Source organism: Pangasianodon hypophthalmus, chromosome 29, assembly GCF_027358585.1.
Source record: "Pangasianodon hypophthalmus isolate fPanHyp1 chromosome 29, fPanHyp1.pri, whole genome shotgun sequence".
NCBI lineage: Eukaryota > Metazoa > Chordata > Actinopteri > Siluriformes > Pangasiidae > Pangasianodon > Pangasianodon hypophthalmus.
In genome coordinates this window covers 6703953-6724750 of record NC_069738.1, presented here as the reverse complement: position 1 = coordinate 6724750, position 20798 = coordinate 6703953, and the positions used below count along the sequence as shown (strand labels likewise).

General features: G+C 40.5%; 1 protein-coding gene across 2 annotated transcripts in view; it reads left to right on the top strand.

Annotated features, from left to right (window-relative positions):
• gabbr1b (gamma-aminobutyric acid (GABA) B receptor, 1b) overlaps positions 1-20798 on the top strand; it is a 109040-nt gene that overhangs the window by 65176 nt on the left and 23066 nt on the right. For both annotated transcript variants that reach the window (XM_026942212.3, XM_026942211.3), the window contains 8 exons: positions 4666-4800; positions 8612-8782; positions 9772-9873; positions 10800-10865; positions 10966-11157; positions 13353-13598; positions 14399-14462; positions 18971-19048. In XM_026942212.3, the coding sequence (XP_026798013.3) occupies positions 4666-4800; positions 8612-8782; positions 9772-9873; positions 10800-10865; positions 10966-11157; positions 13353-13598; positions 14399-14462; positions 18971-19048 (1054 nt within the window). The remainder of the gene's footprint in view (positions 1-4665; positions 4801-8611; positions 8783-9771; positions 9874-10799; positions 10866-10965; positions 11158-13352; positions 13599-14398; positions 14463-18970; positions 19049-20798) is intronic.

Here is a 20798-nt window from a genome sequence, read left to right as displayed (position 1 = left end):
TCAAAGACGGAGTGATGTGATGTGGCCTGATGTAAAGTAGAGTTATAGTTACCACCCTCCAGTTGATTATTTTTCTATTACATCATGTTCCAACGTGCTTTATTTCTCTCTATATACCACAGCAATTTACCCACAACTGCAATTTTTTAATATTTGTTCAAGAATGAAAAAATTACACATTGTACTTTTTGTCTATTTATAGTTACAATTAATGCTATGAAGCATCACAAACAAGTTATCTCCTGTTTCTGCTTATGTTATAGCAGCTATACACAGTCATTCCCTCATCAGCCTCTCTATCCTTTCTCTTGAAGTTAATGAGACAAAATAGTGTAAAGTCCTTTGTCTTGAAGCCTCTTCTGCTTCTCCTTTTAAAAAAACCCTTCATCATAGCCATGATTATAAAATTTACCTTTTAACGAAAATCAGTTTGTTGTTAGACTTACATTATGTGAGCATTTGTCATATGAGTCCCTTTGAATTAGGTGTTAGTATTAAAATGAAAATGGATTAGAATTAGCGCTTTAATATGATTGATTTGAGATAGAGTCAGAGCTGTCGTTATAGAAAATTAATCATTCTGACCAATGAGAATTGAGAATTCGACAGTGCTATGGTATATTATATTGTGCCACAAAAACAAACGCCTGCAAAGCTGCCACTGGTGAAAATTGTATGTATATTAGATAAACCAGTTGCAATTAACAGTGCTAAACTTGTACAGTGCTCAAACCCAGCAGCAACTCTCCTGAGTACACTCATTCCAGCTCATCAGCCACTACCATGTCTGTCGCTTTCCCAATAATATCTGAAAAGTCATGGTCCTGTGGGACTGAGTAGAGCGTGGCTAACAAATTGTGCATAGAAACAAATGGGCTACGGTCAGTAATTACAGTTTGACCTATATTGTAGTTTTAGCTGATAATGGCCGGTGCAATTACAGTGGAATTGAAGGATTTAACATCAATCACCAGAAATTCTCACCACATCTCATTTCGACTGGATCTTTTTACATAGGGAGGTGAGCTGAGGTAATATAATTATTACCCGAGTATCTCTTAGCCACTTTATTAGCTCAAAGAACCACTCTTTATAACCATGGTGAGCAGAAAAGCATCTCAGAACACACAACATGTTAACACCTTAAGGCAGATGAGCTACAACAGCAAAAAGACCACATGGGGTTCCACTCCAGTCGGCCAAGAGCAGGAATCTGAGGCTACAGTGGGCACAGACTCACACAAACCAGACAGTTAAAGACAAGACTAGACAAATGGTGCCTGTTTTTTTTTCTGGTTGGACAATTGCAGGTGTTACAAGTTACAGATGTTCCTAATAAAGTGGCTGGTGAGTGTGTATCCAATCCAAATTGACAAGTTGGTGTGCTTTTTCTTTGGTATAAGACACTCCAGGATGCACGATCTCTGTTCTGTCAGCTCTCGATGATATCAAAACATAGTTTAAAATGCTGAAAAATTAAATGTAGATGACATTTAAAAGTTTTTTTTTTTTTTTTTTTTTAGAGAAGTGACACTTTCGGAGGTTATCGGTTATTTATTGCAATCCTAGCGCAGGTGTTATGGTCATGTGACCAACTAATGCTCAAGCACTTATAATAAAAGACAAAACAATCAGTTTGTATTATACAAAAGATATGAGGTATCTGTAGTATGCATGGAATTTTTAATTTCGTATATCATACCAGTTGTACATCGTGAACACACACTCCCACATCAGTAGTTTAGGCAGAGATCACTAATCCTGTGCGAATCGATCATAATTGCTACACACGTCCTTCAGCAACGTTACATAACCGACATATGTCGGAAAAAAATCATTTCCCGTCTGAATAGTATTTGTGTCTCTGTGATATGTGCTGCTCTGTTATTTTAAGTCAATCAATAAATACTGAAGTGAGTTTTATGTCTAGTTTCTTAGACCTCAGATGTCTGAACATTCAAAAAAAGGAAGGAAAAAAAAAACAGTTGGCCTGGCAGGATTTTCAGTTGATTTGGCACAATGGGACCCAGCTGCACTACGGAGCGAGTGATCCTCACGCATGGCTTCCCTCAGGAATGGAAAAAAGAGATGGAGAAAGAGAGAGAGAGAGAGAGAGAGAGAGAGACAGGGAGAGAGAGAGATCAGGCAGAGTTTCCTGGGAGAGGGTAAGATATTGCTGCCAGTCTGCACTAGCACTAAAAACACACGAGGATGTATACGGTGCCTTGCATTAGTGTTCATCCCCTGACACTTTTCCCCATTTTGTAGGGTTACAAACTAGAATTGAAATGCAGTTACGACTTTTATGTTGATAAATTGCAATAACAGCTTTTATTTGTAAATAATTTTGCAAACTATATTGATTCCCCCCTCCCCACACTTTAATATTATTGGCTGTTTTATGTAGATTCATGACATATAATCCCAGTTAAGGCTAGTTCAGTTCAAGAAGGTTGAATACATATAGAGAGATAGACTCTATAGATTTCTCTACAGAGATAGACATAGAAAGAAGAGAGAAAGGAAATAAGAGTGACGTGAAGTCTGTTGGAAAGTCAAGGTGAATGTAATCATGCCATAATCTTGAAAACATTTCTGAGCATCTGAAGGTCTTCATCAGCTGGCGAATGTCTTCAAGGCTATAACACAAGTCTAGTCACTTGACTGCTCTTGGCACCTCGCATGAATGTGTAATATCCTAATACTCCATGTGGAATATTTCAGTGTCCATGAGCAGTGTGTGATAGGACCACTTCCCCCTCCATCTGCACACTGCCTTGACATAAATGAATAATATACACTCACTGTCCACTTTTAGAAACACTTGTACACCTGCTTATTCATGCACTTATCCAATTAGGCAATCATTTGACAGCAACGCAATGCGTAATATCATACAGATACAGGTCAAGCGCTTCAGTTAATGTTCACATCGAACATTATGGAGAGTTGAAGATTGAAAAATGTTGCCTGATGGCCATATTCCTGTTCTGCATCAGATTTCTGTTCTTGGCGGACAATAGTGGAACCAGATGTGGTCTTCTGCTGTTGTAGTGCGTCTGCCTCGACGTTTAACATGTTGTGCCTTCTAAGATGCTTTTCTGCTCACCACGGTTGTAAAGAGTGTTTATTTGAGTTACTGTAGCCTCCCTGTCAGCTCAAATCGGTCCAATCTGGCTGTTCTCCTCTGACTTAAACTTTAACATATGACAGCGAGAATGAGACCTAATACCTATCACTGTAAATTATCTGCTGCTGCATACACTTACACAGCTCGTTTGTTATTAATTATTATGCTAGCTAACATTTCAGAGATGAGGAATATAGCAGTTGTTAGTTAGTCTTAGCTAACTTGCTTTCTTTGGTGAAAGAGGCACTGATTTTCCATCAGTAACTAAAATCAGTATGTGCTTTGAGTCAGACGTCTTTTTCCACAAGAGCTGTAAAAGTTTAATACTTCTCTACTTTAACAGACATGAGTGAAGAATTTGAAGCTGTATTTCAACATTTACCAGAGAAAGTTTTATTTAGATGAGTAATTGGGTATTTTACTACCTTTGCTGACTGAGAATGGTTTGTGTTCCAATGAACCTGCGGTGTAAATTGCGATGGAGGTGCTCAAAGTAACACGGATGGCAAAAACACTTCCATAGAAGACGATCAGGATGTTTGTATTGTTGAACAACAAGAGGAACATTCGCTTTATTTATATTATTAAACAGGACATGTGGGCAAATTGCTGTATCAGAAAAATGGTGATGGCTAATTTCCCCATTTGCCATAATTGAGTTCAATGTCTCATCACTTTTGTGCCTTTAACAGCGAATCATTTTAGTTCCAACAAAGCGAACAGTTCCGCACTAAAAGCAGGCCCTTTGTTGTGACTCCAACGATTTCCTGATTTATCTGTGCATTTAGCTGAAATTAAAAGCTTCGAGAGAGAGAGAGAGAGAGAGACAGGGAGAGGGAGGGGGACCTGCGTCGAAGCACGGCTGCCAGATCAGACATTGTTAAGTACAGAGGAGTCTGTTGCTGGAGGGCATCACTGATTCAATTTGTGTGATTGCACCAATCAAACAAAATCAAGCTTCAAGCCTGTGTAATCAGGCTGCATTCATAGTTTGTACTGTTCTCAGACGTGCATGCTTTGTTATGTGCATTAAAATGCGAGTCTTTGTCCCTGAGAACGTAGAGACTAAATGAGAATGCACACCCTCTCCATCATGAGCACGGCTCAAGGCCAACGACCGCAGCTCATTCCTCTCTGAACACAATGATCAATGCTGGCGTTAGGCCACAATTATCATTTGAATGAGATATTGATTTTTCCTCAACACTACATTTAAGATGAATTTAACAATAGTGATTGTCAGACACAGATCAGACAGTAGCGATAGAAGCCATTGTGCTGTACGAATCAATGTTTTCTTTAAATGCTTACTATTCTTATCTCTGTATCTCTGTATCTCTGTCTCGCGCTCAGTATGACATTGTATTAAATAAATCTCTTGAATGTATCTCACAGTAGAGCGCTTTGTGGAATGCAAGTGCAGCGGGGAAATATTTCATTTGTTTGCAGTGCATCACACTACGCGTGAAATAGACTCGGAGGTAAGATGTGGAATATTCACCAGTTACTCAAATATCTTTCTTCTGATCTTTCAGTGCGACCCGGGGGAAGCCACTAAATTGCTGTATGACTTGCTCTACACGGAGCCTATAAAAATCGTACTGATGCCCGGCTGTAGCTCAGTGTCCACGCTGGTGGCTGAGGCAGCTCGTATGTGGAACCTCATAGTGGTGAGTAACCCTGAGTTGATTTATATAAAAGCTTTGCTTTGTGAGTTCAAATCTCACAACTGCCAGAAAGTCACTGTCGGGTCTTTAACTCTAGGCTTATATTATGTTCTTCCTCACTTCTAAGTCAGTTGAGATAAAAGTGGCTTCCAAATTATTAGAAGAGTTTTAAACGATCAGACATTCCAAGGAAGTGAGATAGATTTTTTTTTTTATTATTTTATTATTTTTTATTTTTTATAATTACCTCAGGTTGGGAAGGGTGGAGTTAATGATTCATTTTCTACTTTGCTTTACCTTTTTTCCCCACAAAGGGTTTATGCACATAGCAAATAAATAAATAAATAAATAAATAAATAATTGGAAATTACTACCAAAGCTGGCAAAAAAAAAAAAAAAAACTCGGAAGAACATATTTTCAGTTTAGATTGTTTTGGAATTTGTCGGAACACTAATAAAACAGAGACTACAAATTTGATTAATAAAACAAGATTACAACTTTATAATTACTTTATTTTTACTTTAATGGCTCTTTTACTTTAATTAACAGTAATTAAAGGGCATGAGCGTGGCTCAGTGCTCGCAGAGGTGAACTGCTCTCACACTCACTTTACTACTCCGCACTTGCGAATACAGTTTTGTGAATACAATTCAAGGAACTTTGCACTCATGACCACGCTCACTGATACTGCTCTGTGCATTCAGGTTGAGCGGTAATTTTTATCTATCTATCTATCTATCTATCTATCTATCTATCTACCTACCTACCTATCTATCTATGTGTCTTTCTATCTATGTTCACATAACCTAGGCTAAGACTGATTGCTTTTTGTATAGGCTATGCATGGTATCTGTCTAACACCCCCTCAAACCCCACCAGCCCCCAGCAGCGTTTCTAAAATAATCTCATCTTTGATAGATACAATAAATTAGCATTAAAGTAGAATATCACATCACCCAACATGTTTAAAGTTATGTTCTGATGTCTGTGAATATTAGTGTCTTGCTATGATTTGCATGAAAAAAAATTAATGATTTTTTTTTTTTAACCAATGGTAAATGAGTTATTACCATCTTGGGGGCAGTTACCATGGTAACTCGGTTAACTGTGACAGAGCACAGGGCTAATTGCAGTATAGATTTATTTTCGACACAGATAATTAAACCCTGTGTCTTCATTGTAATAAGTCATTTGATACATTCATTCGTTTCCCCCCAAATCAACCCCCCCTTGATTCATACTAACTGATACAAGTTTAATATTTATGTTCAATATTCCGATGGACATTATGTTATCATCAACTTCCCCCTCTATTTCCATATTTCCCACACATAATGTAATTGTGCAGTATTTATTACATGCTTGTAATGTGCAATATCAGGGTGCTTTCTGACTTGCTTGTTTTTTTTCCCAAGAAAAAGTGCTAGCTGGAGCTAATATGAAAAAAATAGATTATATTTTATTATTATCATTACGCGAGATGAAATAAAGATTGTTTTAAATAAAGATTGTTTGATGAGGAGGCTGCTTGCTGTAGCTTTGTTAAAGTGGGATGTCCAATCAAATAGCAGTGAATGTCCCAAAAATAGGCAAGTTGTTATTTTTAGCTGCATTGCAATGTTGGAATATTGGCAATAAAATATTTTCATTTCATCACTGAAAATCTCCTCATATTTGCTCACTAACACAACTCATTTTTCCACCTGCACTCTGTCCGTGAAGATTCAAAATACTAAGAATTTAGCAAATGAACTTAAAATAACAGAACTTGACATGAGGTTAGCACTGAGGAGAAACAAGAGATGAGAAACATGAACAAAAAATATATATACAGTGTGATTAACTAAGAACAAGACACAGGTGACACCAGAAAAGCAGTGAGCTAACAGGGGAGGAGAAAAAGAAACCTAAATAATAACAAAAATATGTTGAAAACTCAGAGCACACAGCGCTTACTGCTCCGGAAACTGTAACGTGCTCTTAGAGGAGTAATTTGTGACATTATCTGTTTTTCTCAATTTTCCCTGAAATTGTGACCTGATTGGTCAGGAGGTTAATAACCACTTGATGTCATTCATGTCACAACACGAGGTGATGTCATGAAAAACATTTTATACCACTTTTCTGCAAAATCTGCAAAGCTTTTGGAAAATCCAATGTGGTTGAAAAGCCACCTCATACTGCTTTTTCCTTCCTTGTGCTATGTGCAGTTTTGTTTGACTAAGAACTATGTAAAGACTTCTCGTTTAAAATTACATAAATGACAAAAAGCAGCAGAAAGCACATCCGTCTAGGGGAAGGACAATTATTCTTGTCCATTTTTTAAACTGGTATGATGTCATACCATCAAATGACCCTCAAATCAAGCCTTACATGTGAGATAGGAAAGCAGAGACATCTCTTCAGGCTTCTGAGTGTTTTGTCTTGGGTTCTTGGTAGGGTTAGCATAGTCCCCTGACGGATATCCCCTTATCTTATCTTCTTATCAGATAAGTGTAATGAATCCATGTGATGGATCAATCTGTGGCCATCTCACAAACAGATCTCATAATTCCTTTAGCAGGTGGGGACTCCTTCACAGCTACTGAATATGCTGACCACAGTAAACTAAAATCAGAGTTCTCAGGTCTAAAAATAGAACCTAGTATCTGTATCATTTCCTGACTTTTTTTCTTTTTTTTTTCCTTGAAAAGTGCCGAGCTGGTTCTTTCCATTTCAAAATTGCCCTCTTCATTTTTAATGTTTGCTCTATTTCTATATCTGACACCATCTCCACATGTCATGCACATAACCCTTTGCTGGCCTAAAAACTGCTCACTGTAGTGCTCTGTTTAGTGCTCCAAATATTTCAGTTCAAAGTGGGCTTGGCTTTAACCCTACCACTACATCCCCAGAAATACTAGAAAACACTGGGAAAAACCCGGAGGTACACTGCATGGCCAAAAGTATGTGGACACCTGACCATCACACCCATATGTTCTTGTTGAACATCCCATTCCAGATTTAGTCCTCCCTTTGCTGTTATAATAAGTTCCACTCTTCTGGGAAGCTTTCCACTAGATTTTGGAGCATGGCTGTGGGGATTTGTGATCATTCAGCTATAAGAGCATTAGTGAGGTCAGGCACTGATGTTGGGTGAGGAGGTCTGGGGTGCAGTCGGTGTTCCAGTTCATCCCAAAGGTGTTCAGTGGGATTGACACTCGAGTTCTTCCACTCCAACCTTCACACCCCATGTCTTCATGGAGCTCGCTTTGTGCACAGGGGCATTGTCATGCTGGAACAGGTTTGGGCCTCTTAGTTCCAGTGAAGGGAAATTGTAAAACTACAGCATACAAACACATTCTCTACAATTGTGTGCATCCAGTTTTGTGGCAGCAGTTTGTGGAAGAGCCATATATGGGTGTGAAGGTCAGGTGTCCACATACTTTTGGTCATATATAATGTAGAAATGTCCGCAGTTAGTAATGTGTTTCCCATACTCACACTCATCAGACCCCATCTCTCAGTGAGAATGCTAACGAGGTAGTGGCATTAGCAATTAAAAAGAATAAAACCCTGTGAAATAATAGGATGGGATCAAATGAGATCACTGAGTCAAGCATATATAGCGTACTTTAATTAGAAAGCTCTAATCTCACACTTCATTTCCTTCCTGTTTACACTCCCATCTCCAGCCCCGCCCCCCACCCCATTCGTGTCTTATCTCGAGTTTTATGGAGATCATTAAAGCCGAGTCTTCAGTGTGCTCACGGTGCACTCTTTGATGGTTCTGCATTTTCCTCTCCTCTTACTGGTTTTTTTTTCGTGCCGCAGCTGTCGTACGGCTCCAGCTCTCCGGCTCTGTCCAACCGTCAGCGCTTCCCCACGTTCTTCCGCACGCACCCGTCTGCCACGCTGCACAACCCCACACGCGTGCAGCTCTTCCAGAAGTGGAAGTGGACCAAGATCGCCACCATCCAGCAGACCACCGAGGTCTTCACTTCCGTGAGTCACATGCATTTCTTCATAACACACGTCATTACCGTGTATCACACGTGTCAGTGTCTGCAGCTACACAGTGAGACGGAAATAAATCAGCTTTATTACAAACATTTTATCGACACTGTCAAAGCTGTAAACAGTAAATAACAGCACAGCTAAAGAAGTAAAGACTGCACTCTCTCTTTCCTCTCTTTCCTCATTTCTGGACACCTCTATGTTCTCCCTCCATCTCTCCATCATAAACCTGTCCCATTACCTCTCTTCAACTCTACCCTTACTGTTAACTTCCTTTTAATTCTCTTCTTTTCTGCTGTCTGTTACAACTTTCATTTTTCACTCTTCTCTCTTGCTCTTTGTCTCTGTCCATCCTTCTACCTCTTCTTCTCTTTTGACCTTTCTTTCTTCCTCCTTTCTTATTGCTTCTACTTTTCTCCCTTTATTTTTCCTCCTTCCATCATTTGCTCTCTTATTCTTTCTTTCTTTTTACCTCCCTCTCACACATTTCTCTCCTTTTTCTCACTCCTTTCCTCCCACTCTCCGTCTTTCCACCTCTCTTTCTTTCTCTGCCCCTCTGTCTCTGCCTCGTTTTTTCTCTCCCCTCGTCACTGAATTCTTTCTTTCTTTCTTTTCGTCATCTAATTTCTTTTTCTTTCTCTGACTTTTTTTCTCCTTTTCCTAATTCCCTTTTCCTTCTTATTGCTTCTCTTTTTCTCACTGTATTTTTCTCTTTCCCTTCCCTTTCTCTCTTCCTTCTTCCCTTGCTGTCATATTCTTTCTCTTTTTTACATCATTTCACACCTTCATTCCCCAATTCTTTCTTTCTTTCTTTCTTTCTTTCTTTCTCCCTCTTTACCTTTCCCTCCATCCATCCCCCACCTACCTTTCTCCTTTCTTCCCATCTTCTCCCTCTATTTTCCCTCTTCCTCCTCTCTCCCTCTCTCTCTCTCTCTCTCTCACACACACACTCTCTCTCTCTCTCTCTCTCTGCCCAGACGTTGGATGATTTGGAGCAGAGAGTGAAGGAGGCCGGAATCGAGATCAGCGTGAGGCAGAGTTTTCTCACCGACCCTGCTGTGGCTGTCAAGAACCTTAAGGTGCCTTCACTTCTCCTTCACTGCTCCTCCGTTTCTCCTCCACACAACACCTACACACACAGTAAAAGCACACAAACACACACACAAGTACACACAAGTACACAAATGTACGCACAATCACTAAAAGTTAGATGAGTGCTGAAACTGATTTATATTTTCTTACATGTTTAGCAGACACTTCTATCAAAAGTTTGAAGGTTGAAGGTCATGCTGAAGATATTTTGTATTATATAAACATAAAATCCGAAGTATGCACACACATAAAAACACCCACACGGAAAGAAAGATGCTCACACATGCACAAAGACACGCACACACAGCACAGATGCAGTAAAGTAGGACTACCTTGTCATGACCAAAGTAATCATCCATATTCCTGGAGAAATACCACAGGGTGCGTTCAGATGTCTGTGGTTTTTATTTGGGAGAGAAAATCATCTAAATTGGAACGTGGGCCTGATCTTATTCTCCTCTCCAGTCTCTTCAGGGAGTCTCCTCTCTCTCTCTCGTTCTCCTTCCCTGTGCCCACATGATGGCAGCTCCTTCAGCTGACCTAGTTTTGGTACAGGAGATTAATTGGCTATCATTTGAGATACCATGGTAACCTGGAATATAGCACAACTATAAGAGGGAAGTAAAGGAGCACCGTGCGGCCTGTGGTTTCACCGAGCATGAGTATTACTGCAGCGTTTCACAGACACACACTGGCCTTTATAGTAACACTTTCTTTGAAGGCCATGTGTATATTAACATTAGAATACTTTCATAACATGTTATGATGCCTTTAGACATTTTAGATATTGTTTAGTGTCTTGTCTTCCTGTTCCTCATTTCCTCTCCTTCTCTCAGTTTTGCTTTCTCAGGTTTTCTTTTGTGTTACCGGTAGCATTTCTTTACCCTGACTCCTTTTCTTTTTCCTCCCACAGCGCCAGGATGCTCGGATCATCGTGGGCCTGTTCTATGAGACGGAGGCCCGGAAAGTATTCTGTGAGGTCGGTCTCTAGTGCTTTAGTCCAACATGATTAATGGATTCCTAGTAAGAACTTCTTTTCTAGCTGAAAATCTGCTGGTTCATAAAACTCTCGGCTGCAGGTCTATAAGGAGAAGCTGTATGGAAAGAAGTACGTCTGGTTCCTGATTGGCTGGTACGCTGACAATTGGTTCAAGATAAAAGACCCATCAATCAACTGCACCGTGGAGCAGATGACGGAGGCGGTGGAGGGCCACGTTACCACGGAGATAGTCATGCTCAACCCTGAGACGGTTCGAGGAGCCTCCAATCTGGTGAGGCTTTTATTTTTAGTCTTCTGCTCTTTCACCATGTTTGTTTTTTTTACACAAGTCGACTTGACCTGAGTGATAACAGCATCATGTATTTCCAAAGATTGGGTTACAAAATTTGTTTAGAGACCGTGGGAGAGTAATAGGATATTGACCAACGTAGAGTCTGTCATAAAAAAATAAATGATTGTAATCTATATTGACTGTGGAATTTATGAAACACCTGATGGGAGACACCTGAAAACTAAACCTTTTTGGTTTTTCAGTAAAGTCGCATTCAGACTGAATGCATATAAAATTCTCGCTGGTGGAAAAGCCAGTTCACTGAAGGGGAAAGGACGCAGGACCTGAAAGATGTGCTTTCACTTTTGGTAGCAGTTAATTTCATTTTGTGCCAACTTTATCAAGGTGAACTTGTGAATTCCTGAACCTTGGTTTTGTGAACCAATAGAAAACATGAACGGGGCCATGGTCTCTGGTTTGGACTGTTCCACGTTTTCTCCTCAGTTTGGCCACCTGCAAATTCCCACCCACCATCCAGCTCTCTCCATCCTGCAACAGCTACCAACATTAGGGTGAAAGCTAATACGTGCGTAATACATTCAGAGACATGTGAAGCTAGCCACGCACCTGTTCAGGGTGCATCACAGGGCAGCATAACACACTCGAAAGTGCTGTTCGTCCTCATCTGTATACAGTATATGAGTTCACTGACACCAACGATTGGCTAGTGTCTGTGATTTACAAGGGAGAGAGTAAAACCATAGCTCTCACTCACAGAGCATGGCCATATACTATGGTTTGTGTCATAAAATTCAGTTTTTTCTTTCAGCTTGCTAGGATTTGCTTGTTAGCAAAGTTAAAAATTGCATCAGTGTAATATTTCCTCTCTTAGAGTACTCTCGGCTAAATCTGCATTAAAGACCATGATGTGGTTTCCATCCACCTGTTTGTGTTTTCCATCCACCAGTGTTTTCTACAGTGAAGACCATGGTGTGATTTCCATCCACTTGTTTGTGTGCAAGATTTGACAACATCACTAGAAAAACCAGTCATTCGGAAAACACCTAAATGCCTCAAAACTTTTGAAGTATAAAACTTGGCTGTTGCATAAAGAAAGGATGCGCTAAAGGGGGTAACGGAAACTTATTTTTCAAATAAACACTGTGTTTGTTCCAGTCTATCTCAGATCATGTGGGTTTGGTTGCCGTTCTTTTGGTGACGTCATCCTCTTCAGCATGGTCACATGACCGTGATGGATAGAACGCACTTCGTGTTTGCGCAAACATTTGAAAACACATCCTCATGTCACCTATCGGCTCACAGCCAGAGCCTTAGCCGCGGAAGATGTGGCGGCTGTCTCTGGAGTCCAAACTGCTGATGAGAAGACAGGTGTGAGTTTCGGGGTGGAATGTGCTCCCAGGGGGACGCCGTTTGAAGCACATCCAGCTCCGGTGCCCCGTGCTGGGAGCTGTCATGAGTACAGATGCCCCTGCTGTTCTCCCACATCTTGCTCACTCTGGGCTCATTTCCAAATGCCCGTGTTTTACACCTGATGCCAAAAAAAAAAAAAAAAAAAAACACGTCATATTGGACAGGCATGTTTGTGAAAAAATCGCCATGCTAAATTTGCTTCATTCGGGAGTGATTTTCGCTCTCTCATTTCCTCCTGCCATACTGCTCTTTGATGCAGTGGATTTGAAAGGCAGGAAAGGCTTTTTGACAGCGTTGATGCTTTATGCACACACACACACACACACACACACACACACAGCCCAAAGCTATTTACGTACACCTTGGCTTTTTGGCTAAATGGACCTGTCTGAAGCGTAAAAAATGGTGAAGTCATTACTTTGATAGGAGAGAGGAAGAGAAAATCACTTTCTGCCATGTGCAGCTGAAATAACTGCAAAACCACTTTCTCTCTCCTGTCCTTACATTCCTCAGAATCGCCCTATTAAACAGTGTCACCACAGGGAGTGTTAATTTTTTTGTGTATGTGCATATGTGAATGAAAGAAGAAGAAATGGAAAAAAGAATGAAAGAAGAAAAAAAAGAAAAATAAATACTACCTCCATCTGCATAAAATGCTCCCACAGGGGATGACTGCACCTTGTCTTGACTTATACTGTATAATGATCTCTCTCTCGCCATCTGTGACGTACGTTTTCATTTCGGTTCACTTGTTTGCTTCGCAGACCTCGCAGGAATTCCTGACCCAGCTGATGTCTAAGCTGGGAGGGAAGAACCCGGAAGAAACTGGAGGTTTCCAGGAAGCGCCGCTCGCCTATGATGCAGTGTGGGCTCTCGCTCTGGCACTCAATAAGACTGTCGGGCCATTAAGGGCCAGAGGCCGCAGGCTGGAGGACTTTAATTACAACAACAAGGACATTACTGCTGAGATTTACCGTGCCCTCAACACCAGTTCATTCGAGGGAGTCTCCGTGAGTAACAGTGCAGGGATGGATGAATGGATTTGGGTTGGTGAATGGATGGATGGATGAATGGATGTGTGAATAAATGGATAGGTTTGTGGGTTTGTGGATGGATGGATGGATTTTTTGGTGGATGAATTGGTGGGTGGATGGATTGATGGATGGGTGGGTGGATAGGTGGATAGGTGGGTTTGTGGATGGTTGGATGAATGGATGGATGAGTGGATAGGTGGGTTTGTGGATGGATGGATGGATGGATGGATGGGTGAGCAGGTTTTTGGGTGGGCTTGTGTATTGGTAGATGGATGGATGAGTTGGGTTTGTGGATTGATGGCTGACTGCTTGGATGGATAGATTGGTGGGTGGATGAATGGCTGGGTTAAAGGATGGATAGAAGTGTGCATGACTGAATGGATGGATAGATGGTTTGGTAGATGGATGGATGGATCAGTGAGTGGGTTGATTTTATGGATGATAGGCTTGGATGGATGGATGGATGGATAGATGGGTAGATGGATGGGTTGCTGGATTGCTACATCAATGGATGGATGTAAAGAGAAGTTTTACATAAGAAATAGGCTAAATAGAGGCTGATTGCTTTTTATTATTTTGATATACCTTCCATCTTTGAAAGTCATGTTGCTTTAAAATAGCAGGAGGTGTGATTCATCCATTATCGAGATTAAGAGGTGTGTTTAAGAGGTGTGTTTAAGATGTGCTAAGGAAAGAGATCAAGACTTAAAAGCCAGAAGTGAGCGTCTCTAAAATAAGCAGTGATGTGAAATGATCTTTCCTCTCATCTCTTACAGGGTCATGTTGTGTTTGACGCACAGGGATCGAGAATGGCTTGGACTCTGATCGAGCAACTGCAAGGTAACTGCATGGATTTGACAGAATCGCTGTCCTTGCATTAAGATGTGATTAGGATAATTCACTAAGACTGTATGCATAATTACCTACGACTTGTCACAGCGCTGACAGATGCATCCAGTGAGAACATGACTTCAGTCAGCACCAAACAGGAAAATCTCTCTGATTTGTGTCTGTTTGAAGTCTAAAATGATAATGATTAATATGTAACATGCTGTGAATGGCCCTGTGTCTCTGCGTGTAGTCCAGGTAAACACTTACCCCTTCATTTAACCCACTGCTGCCCAGCCAAGTGTGAGTGCAGTGTGAGAAAAGGCTTTTAAGGAGCGGCATCTGCAGGTTAAGTGGTATGTGTGGTACGGGGACAGCGGTGATTATTACACTTCACTACTTCCAGACATGCAGATGATTTATGAGTCAGCTGTCGGCCTTGTCGTTCCTCGTTTCAGGGAAGCACAGGTGTCAGGTGAAACACGCCCAGGTTTTTACGCTCACACGATCCGGATCTGTGTTTATCCATTCAAGGCTGAAAAAATAAAGAGAGTCACTTCTGTACAAACTCGCATTTTCACTCTGCAGAATAAAATTGTCTCAAATGAACTTCATACTGCTCATTAAAACATATTTTACCATAGCGTTGTTGTGGCGTTGTGACAGGTTTATAAATTAATGCTTTCTTTCTAATACGTTATTGTTTCTATAGTAACAGCTCATACGCAAGGACTTGTATGGAGGACGTGCCACATAATCAAAGCCTACTAATAAATTGACAAACAAATTTTAATATTTAGTAAAGAAAAACGTTTAATTGATATGGTAACGTTTGCTGGAAGAAGACATTTATTTAACATGTATAGGAGTCTTCAGTATCCATAGGTTTTCTGCCACGGGAAAGTCTCTCAGTAACATGACATGCTGCATTTTTAATTATTAACTCCAAGAAAGATTAAAAAGAGAGCGACTTTTTATAGCATGCAATGACTGCTGGATGGGCGTGACTTCTGAAAATCCTTTTCCTATTTATTACTTATGAGATGCAAAATAAATGAATAAATTACGTTTGCTTTTAGATAATCAATATGTTAGAGTCTCTAAGTGGAGTTGGAATGAAATTTTTAAATGCTTTATTAATTTTTTAAAGTAACCCGACTTTAAAATTCTACAACTTGTGTTGGAGACCTGTAGTTTTCAGAGCTATATATAGTAGAAAATGTCAGACTTTCATCATGTGAAGAGTTTCCCCAGGCTACCAAATATTACCATATTAAAGGGTTGCAGAAGGTGCTTTCATTTCCTTAGTAAAATAGCGTTTTCAGAGTGAACTTTTTTTCGTTTTTGTATTTTTTTTAGGCAGGTGCTTTTCTTAGTCTCGGTGAATAGAGGAATAGAGCCATGCTGTTTTCCGCTTCACTGTCTCGATCAAGCCACTGCAATGCCAAGTTCATCGATATTCCAGTCTCTGCTACCACACGCTGATTGCATCCTCTTATCTCCGCTGGGGATTTGTCAGGCCGTAGCTATTTCCAGAGTCCGATCCATCTGATTGGTGGGCTTATATTCTCCTGCTCGAGTCTTTGTGCCTGTGTCGTCACCCATATCGCCTGTCCAACTTTCCAGCCCTGTAGCTTTAAAACCGAATTTTTTTTAAGCCTGAAGTATTTTTTTCCCCTCTTGTTCTGTGTAGATTGAAAAGGTTGAAAAGATTGTTGGCGAGTGTGAGCTTATATAAAGTGATAGTGTGTGGTTGTGAGGCTAACTGGAGCAAGACAGAGAGACGGTGCCGGGTCCCAGTGCAAGGCATCGAATGGCTGATTTGTGATCTTTGTCACTCAGAAGCTTTGTGAGCTGCAAATGCAAGGTATACACTTTCACTATAACAGAGCTGGTGCAATGAAATGCTTAGGAAAAAGCTACACTCATATACACATGCATACCAGTGCTGGATACCTTCGTGCTATCAGGGTCTTTCGGTCACTCTTTTCTGCATGACTGGTTGGTAAACACCAAGAATGAGATGTTCCCGGGAAGAAATTTCCTGCCAAGTCACTTTATGAGATATATGAACCCACAAGGACACAAGAATGGAGAACACTCCTGTAAGAATTTTAAGTGCTAGCTTTTAGTGTTAGTAGATTCCAGCTCTATGAGCCATGACACATTTAGCCACGTTTCTTTAGATGTTGAAAAACTAACAGCAGGTTAATGCTGGCTAGCTCATCTCAGCCTGAGACGCTCTGCCCACAGACCATATGTTATATATTGTACACTGAGCTAGACAAAACTATCCAGACTCCTTCCACTTATATTTGCTGTGTCTACACACACCTCTGTGTACACACAGCAAAAAAAAAACCTTAGATAAAATGTCTAAAACATTTAGGCTAAAGTGTTTAAGCATGTACATGTGCAATGATGTTAATTCAGTATGTAATCCTGTTCTGTTGTGTATATTCAGAATGATTTTTTCCAGTGACAGGCAATAGAGCTGGACAAGTCATCAGTAAGTGATGTCACTTCAACGTGACGCTTCAGTGAGCAAGAGTGAGTCATTTGGCAAATTAGTTTGCTATCGATTTCTCCTGTGCTTGTTTCCTTTCCTGTGCTAAGATGCAAGGAAGGAAAACACAAAGGAAATGAGGAACAGCAAATGAACGATTGAGAAGCACCCAGTGATTAAGTGGCAACGAACTACGGAAAACAGATAAACAAGTTTTAGAATTACAACAAATTACAGAAAACGTTCTTTAAATTGCAAATGAGTGTGAGATGCAGCTAATTAACTGGAACTGATGACCGTACATGTAAAATGGGAAGCCAATGGGGTCAAAAACAGGTTGGCAGCGTGTCGAGTTTGAACGAAGTCAAAAGTATATTAATATTCCTCTCCCTTTTTCATGGTAGTTAAATAAATCATTCAAGGTAGTGACTAGATAAGTGCTAGTTACTGGAGAGATTATTCATTCATTCGACTTTAGTTAGTATCCTGATTGGGGTTGTTGTGGATCATTATTCCAAGAAACATTAGACGTGAAATGGGAATACACCCTGGATGGCTCGCCAGTCCATTGCAAGTCATTGTACACACAAACACACACACACACACACACACACACACACACACACATACATTCATAGCTGGGGCATTTTAGTGCAGCCAGTCCACCTACCGGAGAATGTGGAGTAAACCCACGCATAGAGTAACTTGAGCTCAGGATCGAACCTGGAGCTATGAGGCGGCAGTGCTACACACTACTCCACCATGCTGCCCATGTGCTTTAGGATGAATAACTAAATAGAAATAATTTTAAGGGATTTACCTACATTTGCTCATTTGAGCTATATGTGTAAAATGGGAAGCCAAGAGTATCAATAACTGGTGGGCAAAATGTGGAGGTCGAAGAGGGTCAAAAGTAGGATGGATATGAGAGCTGAGTTGTTGCAGTTAATTATGGGGGATTTGTGTGTGGATTTGGTTGCCTGTTTTCAGTACTTGTGTCCTTCAGTATTAGAGCTAAACATGGATAGCGTAAGTACAAACAAAATCAATCTTTTATCAATTCAGTTCTGGATAGTTTTAATGCATGGCTGTTTTGCATATAATAGTCCCAGTGTAGTAAAAATAAGTTTTAATTAAAGTGTAACATAATGAAGAAAAGCAATAAAAGTTCAAGTTAACAGAACACCTCGCTGTTAGAACATCATGCGTGCTGTTCACGGAAATGAAGTTGAAGTTGTTACACAGTGAAAGCACACAGCAACAACAGTAGCTAATAATAACTCTTTCTCACTCACTGTGTTCTCTCTTTTTCACTTTCTGTCCTTTTTTTCTCCCCCTTACTTCCTCACACATGGATATAAACATATATTCACACACACATACACACATGAATTTCCCAGGAGGTAGCTGGAGCCGAGTGCAGTAATTATGCTTAATGATTACCTGATAATTATAATGCTTCTCACTTAAGTTAATTTCTTGTTGTGTATGCGGCTGCAGACCCCCGGAGCCCTGTAAAGACCCAAATGGCAATAAATGGCTTACAAACATGCAGAGAGAGAAAAAGAGAGAGAAAGCGAGTGTGTGTGTGTGTGTGTGTGTGTGTGTGTGTGTGTATAGCTGGCTGCCGGGTTGTGCAGTTGCTTTCAGTTTGATTACATGAAATGAAGATAAATTTCTCTGCCAGCCTGTTCTCGCTCCTGCACTGGTATATCAGTGTTACCCAGTTACTGTGTCCTCTCTCCATCTGAATTGTGGGAAAAACAGAAAAAAACACATCACGCAGCGTTGTTTATATGAGAAGGAACTTTGAGGATTGATGATAAAGTCTGGTTTCAGGCTGCTGGCTGAAAGCAGAAAGCAGTGCTTATATTAAGAAAGCTGTCGAATTGTTTAGCTGTCTTATCACATTGATTTAAAGTGCTATATAACGGGACAGCTGCCATGCCTCTGTCTCTTATTATACCTCTTCTGTGTCTCTCACACTGTCTCACGCTCTGTGTGTCTCCTATAGGAGGGAGCTATAAGAAGATCGGATATTACGATATGACCAAAGGCAATCTCTCCTGGTACGGGAACGACAAGTGGATAGGTGAGAAACAATCATCTTTATTATATCACGGCAGTGTTGAATTCTCAACTCTGATTGGTCAGAAGGTGTTGATTAATATTCGGTAACTGCAGCTATGACAGTAGTGTGGGCTATAATTTAAATCACAGGTGTAAATTTAAATATGCTTGCTCTGATACGTTATCGTTTCTATAGCAACAGTTCATTTACAGGGACTTGTGTGGTGGACACTCCACATAATAAATAAAAATAATGGGTTGGACAACCATGTTATTTAAGAAAGAAAGAAAAACGTATAATAATTGTTGTTGATATGGTGAAGCTTGTTTATTTAACATTTATGGAAGGAGTCTCCAATGTCAGCAGGTTTTCCACCTCAGGAAAGTCTTCAGGATATTGTTTTATTAACGTCAAAAGAGAGAAAAAAGAGAGACTGGTGAGGGAACAACTGTGTATCGCTTCTATAGCGTAAGTGATAAGAGGAACAAGCTCATTTCACAACATTAAATGTAACTATAAATGGATAAAAAGTATGTTTTGTTCTTTAATAAATTAAAAAATTGTAAGTGTTGGCAAATTGCTGTGGTATAGAGGAATAAAACACTTCGGGACATCATGTCCCGAAGTGTTTTAATCTTCAATTATAAACTGTGTTATATCTCTTTATCGTTGTCCATCAGGCCTCCTTACTTCCTTTCATTTCATTCTGTCTCTCTTTATCTTTCAAACACACACACACTCACACTCTCTCTCACTGTTCCTTCCACGTTGCTCTTCTTTTATAGCTCTGTGTCTCTTATGGTCACATCCATAACCACACACACACACACAAACACACACACACACACACACACACACAGAGAGAACAGATCGGTGGCAAGGCTGGCTGGAGGCTCTTAATCAATCAGTCAAACTCTGTTTAGTATTCTCTTTGTGAGAACAAGAAGATAGAGGGAAGGGAAAAAAAGAAAAAAGAAAAATGAATGACATTAGAAAACTGCCACTAGGTAATTCCAAACATAAATTGAGCAAGCAGACTAATAAAAAATCTGCCCCACATAGCATGAGTGATGGCTGCGTTCAGTTTTCTAATCAAATTTCATGACCAGCTCAAACTCCGTCTCAGGGAGGGTGTGTGGAGAAGATGCCTCATGACATCTGGAACAAAACAAATCAGAAGGAAAGCACAGACAGGCAGCTGAGAGGCGTCTCCGCGTCCTCGGAGGATATGAATAGTCCAATCAGCATGGGCAGCGGTGACGTGCATCCTACGCGCTTCAAAATTTTTCTGTCAGCCGTTTAGAACTCAAAAGCGGGGTGCAGGAATTGAAAATTGTATTTGAGTTGCGTGCTGGATGTCATTAGCGCTAGACTCGTTTAGCTCGCTGAAGATAGAGTGTAAGCTCTGAACACGCAGCTCTTTATGCGCATTGTGCATTCCCCAAACAAGGCCAGCGTATGCCTGCGAGCTTTCGAAATGGCCTTATTAGCTTTTTAAAATGTAGAGAATCCATCAAGCTCCATGGCAACTGTAGCGAGCCTCTGTCGCTGAAAGCGCTAATTGCGATTTTCACAAAAACCCTTCCGGTGGGAATGTGAGAAGGCTGCAAGTGTTTATTCAACTTGTGAGTGTGAACACCGAGGTGACAGCAAGCTGATGTGGCAAATCCTGTTACCTATAGATTCAATGTGAGATTGTGTGTGTGTGTGTGTGTGTGTATGTGTTTGTGTGTGTGTGTGTAAGTGTCAGGAACGCACTGGGATGACAGTG